The 14276-nt window shown below is 59.0% G+C and overlaps 2 protein-coding genes across 2 annotated transcripts; both read left to right on the top strand.

The window, feature by feature from the left end:
• Positions 1-718: 718 nt before the first annotated feature.
• CGCA056_v005029 (Lon protease-like protein) lies at positions 719-4127 on the top strand (the record flags this gene model as incomplete). The annotated part of the gene is made up of 2 exons (XM_037320284.1): positions 719-3880; positions 3933-4127. The coding sequence occupies 2 exons, from the start codon at positions 719-721 to the stop codon at positions 4125-4127; spliced, it is 3357 nt and encodes a 1118-aa protein (XP_037181686.1).
• A 4908-nt stretch (positions 4128-9035) lies between these two features.
• On the top strand, positions 9036-11878 carry RIPK1 (Receptor-interacting serine/threonine-protein kinase 1; the record flags this gene model as incomplete). The annotated part of the gene is made up of 2 exons (XM_037320283.1): positions 9036-9974; positions 10025-11878. The coding sequence occupies 2 exons, from the start codon at positions 9036-9038 to the stop codon at positions 11876-11878; spliced, it is 2793 nt and encodes a 930-aa protein (XP_037181685.1).
• Positions 11879-14276: the final 2398 nt, after the last annotated feature.

Here is a 14276-nt window from a genome sequence, read left to right as displayed (position 1 = left end):
ACCTTCCCCGCAATCGAGTCAAAGAGTTCGGACGCCACGGTCTAGGTACTGTGTGTACACCCCGAAAGAGACACTGTAGCTGTTGAGGCTTACAACATGCAAACGGACAGTATGAATACGACGACTAGAAAAACACCAGTGGCTGGCCCTGCGCTGCACCCAAGCCGCTGACTGATGCATCGGTGGAATGCTCCGATGTGCTCCCGCCCGCCGGGTCCGATGTTCTTCCAGATTCTAAAGGCAGCCGGGTGGAGCCGTGGCCACCCCACTGGGCAACGACGTCTTCCACTCTCAGTGGCCGAGCCAGCGGCAACGTCAGTGCTCTGCTGGCTGGCGGCGGATTTTTTGGTGATGTCGTTTACTCTGTAGTCCCCCGACGGGCTCCATAATAGCTAAAAAGGCTACCTGCTCAGCCGGGGACCTTGACTCTCTCGCTCTCGACTGCCACTTTGTATTTGTAAGGCGACAGGAGGCCATGCGCACCGCCATCTAGGACGAGACGTCCTGTACTGCTGCAAAAATTAAACAAACCCGCACGTTTCAATTGTTCTGAAAGCTCGTCTCCCTCTTGTTCCCCCCTCTCTCCTTCCTCTCAGCGGCCATTCGCCTTCGGCCCTGCAACACCCGACTTCCACGTGCCCGCGAGACCGGAGCTTCCTCAACGCTTGCTGGTCCGCAACGCACAACCTCGCCAACACTCCCCTCGACCGCCGCCATCATGGTCATGCGATCGAGCTTCCCGAGGCGCCTCGCCCTCGGCCGCCCAGCCAACTACCTCAGACGCCCATACTCCACCCCGAGCAGGCTATCCCCCGCCAGTGCCCCGAGGTGCTCGGCTCCCACCTTCGACCGCCTGCTCCTGTCCGCCGTCCCCCGAACACAGCGAGCCGTCGCCCAATTCTCGACGTCGACGCACCGCCTGAAGGAGGAGGAGGAGGACAACAGTGGCTTCTTTGACCGCGCCGTAGAGCCTCTGTCCGAGGAGGAGCAAAAGGCCAACCTCAAGCACCAGCGCGAGCTTGAGGAGAAGGAGCTCGCCGCCGAGGCAAAGAACTCCAGCTCCGAGTCCTCCCCCAAGAATGAAGGCTCTGCCGGCGGCGCCCAGGACGGGAAGGGCAGCAGCGCGGCGGGCGGCTCATCGGCGGGCTCTGGCAGTGGTGGCGACGATAAGGGCGACGGCAGCGGCCGCAAGGGACGCAAGTCCTCGGACAAGAGCTTGCAGAAGCCCGTCGTGCCGGACGTGTACCCCCAGGTCCTTGCCATCCCCATTGCGAAGCGGCCCTTGTTTCCCGGTTTCTATAAGGCTATCACCATCAAGGACCCCAACGTGGCCGCCGCCATCACCGAGATGATCAAGCGCGGCCAGCCGTACGTGGGAGCGTTCCTCTTCAAGGACGAGAACCAGGACGAGGACGTGATCCGCAACGTCGATGACGTCTACGATACCGGTGTCTTTGCGCAAATCACCAGTGCCTTCCCGATGCACGGCGAGCAGGGCAGCCTCACGGCCATCCTGTACCCCCACCGCCGCATCCGCCTCTCGAGCCTGCTGCCGCCCGGGACCGAGGACAAGAAGCCCAGCGAGGCCAAGGTCGAGCCCGTCCCCGAGCCGATACCCCCGAAGCCCGTCGAGGAGGAGGCGCAGCCGGACAAGAAGGGCGACGTCGTGGCGAGCTTCGAGGAGAGCGCCGTCGCGCCCAAGCCGGACCAGGCCGCGGAAAAGTACGAGCCCACCGCGTTCCTCAAGAGATACCCCGTCAGTCTCGTCAACGTTGAGAACCTGACCGAGGAGCCCTACGACCCCAAGAGCGCCGTCATCCGGGCCGTCACGAACGAGATCGTCAACGTCTTCAAGGAGGTCGCCACCATGAACAGCCTCTTCCGGGACCAGATCTCCACCTTCTCCATGAGCCAATCGACTGGAAACGTCACGTCCGAGCCGGCGAAGCTTGCAGACTTTGCCGCCGCGGTATCCTCGGGCGAGCAGGGCGAGCTCCAGGAGGTCCTTTCCAGTCTCAATGTGGAGGAGAGGATGCAAAAGGCACTAATCGTCCTGAAGAAGGAGCTCATGAACGCCCAGCTGCAGTCAAAGATCACCAAGGACGTCGAGAGTAAGATCACCAAGCGTCAGCGTGAGTACTGGTTGATGGAGCAGATGAAGGGCATCCGCCGCGAGCTCGGTCTCGAGTCTGACGGCAAGGATAAGCTGGTGGAGAGGTTCAAGGAAAAGGCCGACAAGCTGGCCATGCCCGAGGCCGTTCGCAAAGTCTTTGACGACGAAATTAACAAGCTCGCCCACCTCGAACCCGCGGCATCTGAGTTCAACGTCACGCGTAACTACCTCGACTGGCTCACCCAGATCCCGTGGGGACAGCGCAGCGCAGAGAACTTTGGCATCAAGAATGCAATGACGGTACTCGATGAAGACCACTACGGCCTCAAGGACGTCAAGGATCGCATTCTCGAGTTCATTGCCGTCGGCAAGCTTCGCGGCACCGTCGAGGGCAAGATCATCTGCTTCGTCGGCCCTCCCGGTGTCGGCAAGACGTCTATTGGAAAGTCCATCGCCCGCGCTCTCAACCGCCAGTACTACAGATTCAGTGTCGGTGGTCTCACCGATGTGGCGGAGATCAAGGGCCACAGACGCACCTACGTCGGGGCTCTGCCTGGCCGCATCATCCAGGCGCTCAAGAAATGTCAGACCGAGAACCCCTTGATCCTGATTGACGAAATCGACAAGATCGGCCGGGGCTACCAGGGCGACCCCTCGTCTGCCCTTCTGGAGCTTCTCGACCCCGAGCAGAACAGTTCTTTCCTGGATCACTACATGGACGTCCCCGTCGACCTGTCCAAGGTCCTCTTTGTCTGCACAGCCAACATGACCGACACCATCCCCAGACCCCTTCTCGACCGTATGGAGCTCATCCAGCTCTCCGGCTACGTCGCCGACGAGAAGAAGGCCATTGCAGACCGGTACCTCGCCCCCGCTGCCAAGGAGGCGGCAGGCCTGGCGAACGCCGACGTCAAGCTGAGCGAGGAGGCGATTGAGGAGCTCATCAAGTCCTACGCGCGCGAGTCTGGTGTGCGCAATCTCAAGAAGCAGATCGAGAAGGTCTACCGCAAGTCCGCCCTCAAGATCGTCCAGGACCTCGGCGAGGAGGTCCTCCCCGAGCAGGAGGCCCTCACTGACAGTGGCAAGGAGGCCCTGGAGGAGTCGGAGAAGAAGACAGAGGCTGCGAAGGAGACTGGCGAGGAGCCGGCCGAGACCCCCACGACCGAGAAGCCGCGTGTGGCCCTCAACGTCCCGGACAGCGTTCATGTCACCATCGGAAAGGAGAACCTTGTTGACTACGTCGGTCCCCCCGTCTTCACCTCGGACCGCCTTTACGAGGTCAACCCGCCCGGTGTCGCCATGGGTCTCGCCTGGACCCAGATGGGCGGTGCGGCCATGTACGTCGAGTCTATCCTGCAGGGCCCTCTGCGCCCCAGCAGCAGGCCCGGCCTCGAGATCACCGGCAACCTCAAGAACGTCATGAAGGAGTCCTCCACGATTGCCTACTCCTTTGCCAAGGCGCTCATGGTGAAGGAGTTCCCCGACAACCACTTCTTCGACAAGGCCAAGCTCCACCTGCACGTCCCCGACGGTGCCGTGCAAAAGGACGGTCCTTCGGCTGGTATCACCATGGCCACCTCCTTCCTGTCCCTCGCCCTCGACACGCCCGTCAACCCGACCGTCGCCATGACGGGCGAGCTGACCCTGACTGGCAAGGTGCTCCGCATCGGCGGTCTCCGCGAGAAGACCGTCGCCGCACGCCGTGCCGGGTGCAAGATGATCATCTTCCCCAAGGACTGCATGTCGGACTGGCTCGAGCTCCCAGAGGTATGAAACACACATCTTTTTTATGTACTCTATGTACTGACCGAATCTACAGAACATCAAGGAGGGCATCGAGGGCAAGCCCGTCACCTGGTACTCCGACGTCTTTGAGCTCATCTTCCCCCAGCTGGACCGCGAGGCCGCCAACAAGTGCAAGACGTGCGAGTGGCAGAAGGAGCACGACGCCAAGAAGAAGAAGGACAAGAAGAACAAGAAGAAGGACGACTCTGACGACGAGAACGACGCTTAGAGAGTGCCTCACCATCAAAAAGGTAGTCAACTGGACTGCCAACCCGTTGCATCGCCATTAGACTGTCCTTTCCAACCCGCCCGCGCCCCCAACATCGATGGACGGCCATCCCACCAAGCCACGGCCCCGCCCCGTCTTGGGATCTGCTTGCGCCCGGAGGTCCTCGACGGGAAGGACCAGGCGAGGTTGGGGCGCTGACGCGGATGACTGGACGGGGGCGTTCGGAGCGGGTGTTTTTGACACACACACTCACAAAACGAATTAGACGAACCCGCATAAAGCCGTCACGCGTGCTGACGCATTCTCAAAGAATACCGCATCTCTACTCTAGATGGTTATTTTATCGCGTATGTTTTTGTTTTTCCAAGGCGATTGGTTAGGCGGGCCTTTGTAAGAGTAGGGTTGCAGACCAACCCAATAGCATAGACCGCGCAGCGGCAGCAGCAGTAAGAGCGCATTAGGAGGACGGCGTCGATGTGAAGGGTGGGAGGATTAGCAGGGCGCCATGTTTGCATAGGGTAGCTATTGGGCGGAGGGCAGATTCTTGTACATTACGGTCACGAGCAGTGCATAAGCACTCGGCGAGTAGCCACACACAATCAACAATTGTTAAAAAGGCACATGATTCGCGCGTGCCGTGGCCGTTTGGTGCAATGAGCATTGCGTCAACAGCATTGCATTTCAATTGGTATCCCCATCGAGGGGTCGTGACCTCCAGTGGATGCCGTTCGAGGCGAAGAAAGTGGAATAACAGAGGGGAGCCCAGTTGACCGGAAATGCTGACGCCTGCAGATGGGGAGCCGCCGACATGACGAGCACACCAACTCGAGTGAGACGCCTGCGCCGTGCATCGCGTCGAGGTTGGCTGGCGGCCGCGGGATTGGACCCCCCGATGACATCGAACGGTGGAACGGTCGTTTCTCCGGTGCTCGCCGTTGTTTTTATGATATCTGATGGCCGTCCTTCTTTGATACGAGATCGAGTCATGGTGACATATTTCATGTGCCTGACTGTGGCCCAATTCGTTTCTTGTGCGATTGTGGACGGTGAGAGCTGCTGTGTGCACTCTGACGCTCCTTTACAGCTACGATAGTGGGGTATTCGTACCTCTGGCTAGCTTTCCCTGCGCTTCAGGGTCTGGTCTGGCGGCACGACTAACCCACCCACGCGGGATCGGTGGGGTTTGCGGGAAGACACTCGGGTCGACTGGGATCTGGCAAAGGGACAGACGGGAAGACCCTGGCATCGACACACCACGTCTTGTTTTGTGCCGTATCCGTAGTGTTCCCGCTATCGATCATCGATCGTGAATCTGCTGTCCATGGCCGGGTACATCTGGCACGTTGAAGGCGGGAGATCTCCAGGCTCGCAATTGGAGAGGGCGCTTATGGAAGCATGGCTATGCCTGCTCCCAGCGCTTGGAGCAGCAATTGAGCGAAAGCCAGAGACAGAGAGAGGTGGTTAGAGAGAGGGACGGTAAACTTTTGCAACGGCGTCCATGCATTCGACGATCCCAACCGGCCGGAGACTGCACGGTTGCGTCTTGTTGACCAAGCTCGACGTCAATAGCCCCGAGCCCACCGGGTGTCTGGGTGAATGATGCAGATGCAAGCCATGCGTACAGGACGACAGCCTGTCAACGAGCAGACAGCCTCACCATTTAGGCTGCATCGGTGCCCAAGATGCAGGCAGCGCGCGAGAGTGGTTCTCGGATCCGACCACTAACGTTGACCGAGTGGCAGGGCTGACGGCGGGACTGCGCTTCCAGGTCGATTAGATATTCCATCCGATGGCCTCAGCAGAAGCAGCCCGGCTGCACTGGAAGCCAGGCCGGCGAGCCGTGCTTCAGACTAGCAGGGGACACGGGTAGGTGTGAGCAAACACCGTTCGGGGCTGGGATTCTAGGCCTCCAGAGGCCGTGTCGCAGCCGACGGTACCAACCTCGCGCAGTATGGTGATTCTGGATGACGCCGGACCAGTTCGTTTCGTCTGTGCATGCGGTGTCATGTTGCCGTCCCATCGTCTGTGATGCAGATGCTAGCTGCCGTGTCACCAAGACCACGGCGTAGCGTCAGGCAGTGGAGGGCGAAAGGCAAACCTTTCGAGCGCTAATTGGCAATGTGTTGGCTTCCACGACCGCAAGTGAAGACTTTGGGTCGTGCAGACGGTCTTCCCGCATGAGGGCGGCAGGCACGTGGGTATTTCGTCCCTGTTATGCTGTGCTTCTCGTGCAGACTTTGCACCCCGGCGGATGGAGAGAGATCCATCCCGTTGTCTGTAAGATTGCGCAATGGTCACTGTAAGCGACGAGATTTTTGCCGCGGGTGGATGTGTAGACTTTAGCCAGTAAAGACGCATCCCCCGTCAGACTCTCTTCGCATGTCGTTCAAGGTGGTGTTGACTAGGCTCGAGGTGGCTTCGGCAATGGGACGGACGGCGCTTCTAGCCGGCGAGCCCGTCGCGTTCTCGTCGCCAGACGTCCGCGTCCGGGACTCGGGTTTGGCCGCCGTTGCATGGCAGAATAGCACCGCGACGACGAGTGCGCCATCGGACAAGATGATCCCCCCCAGGAGCAGATCTCTCAGATAGGCATCTCTGGTCCCTGAGCGAGGGAGTCGCGATTGGTGGATGCGACGGGGGCAGCCGGGCTTGGGGTATCCGTTATGACATTCCCCTGTTCGGTTGACAGGTATGTCCAAGGCCAGCGGCTGGCTGGCACCTCGATCGGCGTGATGTCCAGCCACCCATGCCGGTTCATATTCTGACGGGGTGGACCACTATGGAAAGCAAAGGGCGGTCAATTGCTGTTTCTGAGGTTGATTACCACGGGAATGCATCGAAAGGTTTGCATGGACGAGGTGGAGGTTCGCAGGTTTGAAGGAGGGTTCAGATGAGAGCCCAACGAACCCAATGCCCAGGTTGTGCATGGGTAGGACGCCGCTAAAGATGGATGGAGAGAGAGGGAGAGATGGAGGTGTCTAAAAAGGGTGGTGGTGGTGATGGTGGGCGGCCTCGAGCCAAGGTGGGGGAGGGAGAGAAAAGTAGCGCTTCGAGGGCTTAGCTCGTCTAAAAGGCCTGCTGCTGCTGGTTCTCCTCCAATGAATGCTGAAGAGAGAAAGGACTCGTTGGCAGTTGCAGCCCAAAGGAGAAGCGTACCTTGCCTTACCTGACAGATATACCACTCCACCGCGTGAGGCCTACTTTTCGTTCGTCAACGGATGCACACCTGCCTGGGTAGTTTGCTGTGATGAAGCCATCCTTTCCGGGGATAGAGAATGAAGACGCCCAGGCAGCGGGTGGAAAAGACGAGGGACAACGCATCACACTTGGGAATGCCCCACCATTAAAAAAAGATGAACGGCGGTTGCAGTGACGGCGGAAGTGACAGTGACCTCCAGCTGACCTCACTTGAGGAGACCTTCTTCAGGTTACCTTACCTTACCTCATTCTGGGGCAGGCATCTTGCCCAGCCCCTCGAAGAAGCACCCTCGAAGCACCGAGCAAAGACATGGCCATATGGACACTGGACCTTCATGTTGTTAGCTCCAACACCACCACCAGCTCGCGTCTGTCTGCCTCTTCGTCTTCACCTCGGGGCGCCTCTCCTGCTGCATGCATGCATGCCATATGCACCACTTGGGATATCCCGTCGCGAGAAAAAGGAAAACTGCTCCAGACGCTCGCTGCACCTGAACCCCGTCAACCAGTCGCAGACCTGGACCTGGACCTGGACCTGAACCCCACGACACGGCCGTCCAGGGCAACGGTGCCCCTCCCCCTCTTCTCGGATCACCCCGGTCGCCATCACTTGTTTTCCATACAAATCAGACCGACGCTCGCCTCGTCCAGCCTGCCGCTCGCTGCTGCTGCTGCTGCTGCTACTGCTGCGATTGCTGCACCCTCGAAAAGCTCCCACCCTCGTCCAATCCAGCCGAGCCCGGCAGTACCCAACGCCAACACCAACTCCCGATCAATCCCAGCTGCGCATGCCTTACTACACCAGCTCACAGCTCCATCGCCTACATTGACGTCGACGTCGTCGGTTGCCATCCATCTTATCCCAAACCAAAACCCATCTGGCCGAAACCCAGGCCGACCGGGCTCGATCCAAGTACCGTGCCACATAGCCCCGCGACGTGCCGCCTTGGACAAATCACCTCTCTCGCCGAATCAGTCTCTCGCCAATGCAGCCCCGGACGTAATCTGCAGTCCTCGACCTGCCTGACTATCGTGTCTGTCTAAAGTGAGCTCATCCGGCCCTCTCAGTCGTCTCCGAACAACACCACTCAACTTTGTCAAGCTGCCCCCCGGATGACAACACATACATTGCAGCTAGCACGGCCCGCACCAATTATTCGTCGATAGCCTCCAGCTTGCTTTCCCGCTCCCTCAAAAAGCCACTGCGAGTCCTGTCCCCCCGCCTCCGTCCTCTCACACCACCTGAACATGGTCGACTTCTTCACCATTTCCTTGCTGCACATGTCCATCCTGCTCCGTCACAGCATCTGATGTCCCATCTTGCCTGCGGCTACCCGCATTCTATCCGCCACTCTCGAGTTGCAAGTAGACGTCCACAACACAACGGCCGCCGTCATTCTCGTCTCGCCTTCCCCGCGCCCGGCCACCCCCCAGCCGCTGCCAGCTCAATTTAGCTCCGACCTGGCACCAAGACCGGCTCAAACCAGGCTTGACCAGGCCTGTGGTTGACCGTCTTTCCCTTCCAAGGCCCATCCTTGTCACCCGCCTAGCTAGGTCCCGGACCTGGTTCGCGGGCCTATCCATAATTACCTAACACACCTTGCCCCCCCATAACTACACCGCTCAGAGCCTCACTTCACACCATCGTCTTGTCGAGCTCATTGAGAACTCGACAGTTCTGAAATCGACACTCAACTGCAGTCAGTCGCCATGGCGCAAACGAGCGCCCCCTCAGAGCCGCCGCCGCCGTCATCGACGAGCCAGAGCCAGAGCCAGCCGCCAAGTACCAGCTTTCTTCGCAAGTTGTTCGGACGAAACAACCGGGCTCCGGGTCCCGCCGGTCCGCCCCAGACCAAAGGGCCCGAGACCGAGCCGGAGCCCGACTCCGACGACCCGCAAAACGCTGAGCTAGGCCGCCGTTCAAGAAAGGTCGTGCCCGGGCTTCCTCGAGTGCAGACCTTCAAACGCCAGCAATCGGAGCGCAGGAATAACCTCGCACCCGTCGAGCCCTCACCCGCCGAGAGGCGTGCCTTGTCCGTCGACAGGCGCATACAGCCTTCACGCACAGCGTCGCAGACTCACTCATTCCCCCGGGCCAGCGCCCCAGACCTCTTTGAAAATGCGCCGCTGGATGTGCAGTCAGCCCCATCGGCGCCGGTCAGTCCCATCGAGGAAAAGACTGAAGACAATCTAGCTCCGATGGTGGCCCCGATGGTAGCGCACGTTGGGGAGCCTGTGCCGAAGGAGTCCCATATCCACGACCTCCAGTCCAATTCAGACGCCCATTCCGTCACGACATCCCAGTCTCACTACGAGGCCATGATCCATGACGAGCTTGAGACGACCTGGATCCTCAACCTCAGCATGCACTTCCGGGACAAGTCCAAGCGAGAAAAGTTCTTCGTCACGTACCGAGAGACGCCAACCCTCTGGCGGCGGGTGACCATCTCTCTAGACTACCGCAACGCGCCCGACAACTCTCTCGAGATGGATCTGCTGCACACCAAGTCCCAGCGCGACAAGAGCTCCAAGATTTACGAAGCCATCAGGGACAGCCTGCAGGATATTCAATTTTACCAATCCGTCACCAATCTGAAGCTGCAGACAACCGACGGCCGGCTTCACGTGCACGTCGTGGAGGACGTCAATGTAAGTTTTACGGAGTTGTGACAGTCTGAGCCTGCCCTAACCAGTTCCAGGAAATCATCCAGTATCCCGCAGTCCGCCAGGTGCAACACCTGGGCTGTCGAAGGATAAGAGAGAGAGACATTGAGTTTGACTCGCACATGTCTGGTTTTGTGTACAAAGTATGCGTTGGCGGCGAGGTGCTTATTAAAAAAGAAATCCCCGGCCCCGACACCATCGATGAGTTCCTCTACGAAATCAACGCTCTCAACCGGCTTCGCTACTCGAGAAACATCATCCGGTTCTACGGCGTTGTTGTCGACGACGACGACGAGCACGTCAAAGGCTTGCTCATTAGCTATGCCGTCCACGGGGCTCTCATCGACGTCATCTACGACAACCGACAGGAGTCGGAGCTCGGGCTGCCGTGGCCTATCCGTGAGAAGTGGGCGCGTCAGATCGTGCAGGGGCTGGCTGATATCCACGAGTCCGGCTTCGTCCAGGGCGACTTTACGCTCTCGAACATTGTCATCGACTACGACGACGACGCGAAGATTATCGACATCAACAGGCGGGGCTGTCCCGTAGGCTGGGAACCTCCAGAGGCAACGCCGCTCATCGAGAGCAACCAGCGTATCTCGATGTACATTGGCGTCAAGTCTGACCTGTACCAGCTCGGCATGGTTCTGTGGGCTTTGGCGGCACAGGATGACGAGCCCGAAGCCCAGGGACGGCCTCTTCAGCTTGGAGAAGAGCACACCGTCCCGGCGTGGTACCGACAAATTGTGGACATCTGCCTGAGCGAAGACCCGCGGATGCGCCTGCAGGCCTCATCGCTCATGTCTCTCTTCCCCGGGCCCACGGACGGGGACGACGTGGCCCCTCCGTCCATCTCGGTCGATGACGGCTACTCCATGCAAGAGTACTTTGTAGACGGCTACAACAGTCGGGGGAGGGTCAGGACCGTGCAGCCATCCCAAGACTGGGCATACGTCAACATGGGGCCCCAGCACGGAAGCCCGAACGGAGGGTTCTCCCAGGACCCCTATTACTACACCAGAGGTCGATCCCCTCCGAGCCCTCTCCCGAGCCACTACGCCGGGTGGGCTGGTGCTAAGAACATTGCGCCTTCATACAGCGACATCGGGGCCGACGAGGTTGAGGAGCCCAAGAGCGCTACGCCGACGACCAGCAAGGACTCTGTCGCGACCCCGGAGCCGTTGGAAGAGACGAGCAGAGCCATGCAGCAGAAGCTGGAGGAGCTGCAGTTCACGCCAATGTCCCTGCCGCCCTTGGACGAAGTCGAGGTCGACCATACGCCGGTTCAGGAGGACACCAAGCTCGTGCGTGATGAGCTTGCTCAGGTGCTGTCCCGACAGGAGCAGGCGGACCCGCGCACCCCTGCGGACCCGGTCGACATACGGACGGCGGTGGCGAGCCCCATGACGATCAAGGACGACGCTGACGCGGGTAACGACACGGAGGACGAGAGGTTCAGCACCGAGGACGAAAACGAAATGAAGGAAAGAGAGCAGCAGCAGCGGGGGAAAGTAGCACCAGGGCAATCAGCGCCCGAAGAAAAGGGGTCCACAGAACCCAAAGACCAAACGGACAGGAACGATCATGTCTTGGGGGCAGAGAAAGACGTTGCTGCTCGTGTAGACGTGGCAACTAAGCCGATCACCACCCCGCCTTCTGGGGAAGCTGCACCACTCGCTCTTTCGGAGGCGCGGCCGGAGACCGAGAAGGGCTCTGCCGCCGCTGTCGAAACTCGGCCGGTCTCAGCGGAACGAACATCTGCCGGAAGCATCACCAAAGCCGAGGCCCCGGAGCTCAAGGGGGTTGGAGGGGCGCATTCGGGCGGAGACGAACGAGTGGTGCGCGAGAAGGCGTCCTACGATGAAGACTTGGCATTTGGCGATGATTAGCACGACAGCGGCGACGATGACGACGATATCGACAGACGTTAGCATGTAACACCAGCAAGAGGTTGGCATTTACAGGCGACTTTGCATGAAGGAGGCAACTTGTATTCCGGACACTGGAGGTATTTGGTTTTTTTTTTCCCCCTGTTTTGGCGACGGCACCATATTTTCCCCAGCATAGCATCGGTGTAGATCCTTGAGGACCATGTATGTGTAATAGATGGTTGTGTGGCACCAGACCGGCTTTTCCCACAAGCCAGCATTGGCGAGAGTGAAACTCCGAGGTTGCCTTTTGGTCTTTGTCAAAGTGTATCCCGGGCTTTCGGAAACCTTGCAACAGACCACAGTTTGTCCCTGCGTGAGGTATGCGGATCATGAACAGGAGTAGAGCAAATCAGACGAGACTGAGCCCTTTATCAAAGCACTCGCGGTTGCCAGAAATTCTCCGAGATCTGGACGGATGAGACTGAGCCCTCGGTCCAAGCACGCGCAGCTGCTACCAGTCCTCCGGATCGTGCCATGTAACGGCCGAGCAGAGCGACCCAAGCTGACGGAAAACTTCAATATTAGAGAGGTGGCGAGTCAAGCAGTCAGAGCTCACCTCAGAGCTCTGCGAAAGCTTCCAGCTTGGGAGCTTGGGGCGCTTTCACTCGGAGGCGGCTAGCTCCCGCGGCAAAACGTTTGGATGAAAGGAGCGATGGATTGACAGGGCGGGTCGGGTGTGGCGTCGGCCAAGTCCTAGAGGGAGCGCCTTACCATATCGGGTTAGCATGGAAAGGTTCCAGAAGGGCGAACCTTTTCTCTCCCTCAGGGCGAAGGGCCTCTGCGTCTGCGAATCGTTGATCGTGAGTCTCGTCTCGAAATATGGTTATCTAATCCCCCACGTGACCGATCGTTAGCCACCACCATGAAGGGGGCAGAAGGGGATCGCGATGGCCAGTGATGGGCGATGAAAATCCACAATGGAGAGAAGAAGAGCAAGCAACCTCGGGATGGCGGGCAAACGACACCTGTGATCCCTGCCGTGTCCTGCAGCTCTGGAGCGGAGGTTTGCGGGGCAGGGTCCTGTTTCTGTTGGGGATGGGCCGGGATGCCGGAGTGGGATCTGGGTCGTCGTCTTTTTTTCTGTAAAAAAAGATCGTCGAACGTAAGCGAAGTTCATGACGGAATGGGCCCGACTTTGGGGCGGTTGTGAATGTCACAGGACAGCCGATCGAGGGGCTGCCGAGGTCAAGGAGGGATTGCATACATCTGTCATTGATGGACGCTCACGCCGCCGCCTTCTTGTGAGAACGAACCAAATTACCCGCGTAGTTGAGTTCCACGAGACCGTTGTCGCGGCGATAAGGGAGAGAGTGACAGGTTCCCTGCCCAAGTGGAGGCGCCCTACCACAGCAGAGCTCGGAGGCAACGTGAGACCTTTGTCACTCGATGGAGCTTTGGTGGGGAACATGTTGAGGGAGAGCAAAACGAACCGCCACCGCCGATTCAGACTACTCTGTTGGTTCGTTGTCGCCTCCATTCTCGCGGTGTGTTCTGTCTCTGCGCATGATGCGGCGGGGGCCTAGACAAGAGGTCGGTTGATCGGTCAGTCTGAGACAGCGGCTTGAAGCTTGCAACTGGGTGAGTCGCCTCAGTCACTTTTGGCGCGATCCCGACTTTTTCCTGCCGCCCCCAAGAAGGGACATGAGGATGGCCAGTTCTCGTCCGATGGAGCAGCGGTAAGAGATTGTTGAAGAGAATGAATGGTGGTGTCTGTCAGAAAGGCAAGCAGCTGCAGGAACAGAGCTACTGCATAGGGCAAGACGGGAGATGTCACTGTAGGACAAGGCTCGAGGCGTCTCTGCTTGCCTTGTCTCGTCTGTCGAACCGAGGCGTTGCTGGTGAGAAGCGGCGGTCTCAGATATCGCCACTTGGACGAGACGGCATTTGGGGATGTGTATCACAGAATTGCGATGCGATGCGGTGTTTGCAGGGAGAACCGGGCCAGGCCAGCCATGCCAACGGGCACTGTGAGTTGTGAAGTTCTCCCAGCACAGGAAGCTCTCTCTTCAGCCCTCAGCCCTGGGGGAGTCGTGGAAAGAATGCAGATTGGGGTGGTGTGGGTGTGGATGGGCGTTGCCCGATGAGGTAAGGTGGATTCCAGCCGCCCATCCGCCCCGCCCCAGCGGCGACCACATGGCAGGGGTCAACCCCCGTCCCGTCCAATCAAGGACCCGTCATATTGAAAAGCGTTGGGGAAGTTGTTGGGAGCCGGGGCCTCTTTTTTTTTTCTTTGGACCGCATCTCGTGCGTGCTTGCCAGTTATTCATTGCAGATTGACAACCTCCCACCCTCACTACGGCGCAGAAAAGGCACAATGTGTACTTGCCTGCAACCCCAGAGCCCCCCTCCCCCCGAC

Source organism: Colletotrichum aenigma, assembly GCF_013390185.1.
Source record: "Colletotrichum aenigma strain Cg56 chromosome Unknown KSG_Cg56_contig03, whole genome shotgun sequence".
NCBI lineage: Eukaryota > Fungi > Ascomycota > Sordariomycetes > Glomerellales > Glomerellaceae > Colletotrichum > Colletotrichum aenigma.
The sequence above is the reverse complement of the archived record's forward strand: the minus strand, read 5'-3'. Positions and strand labels throughout refer to the sequence as shown.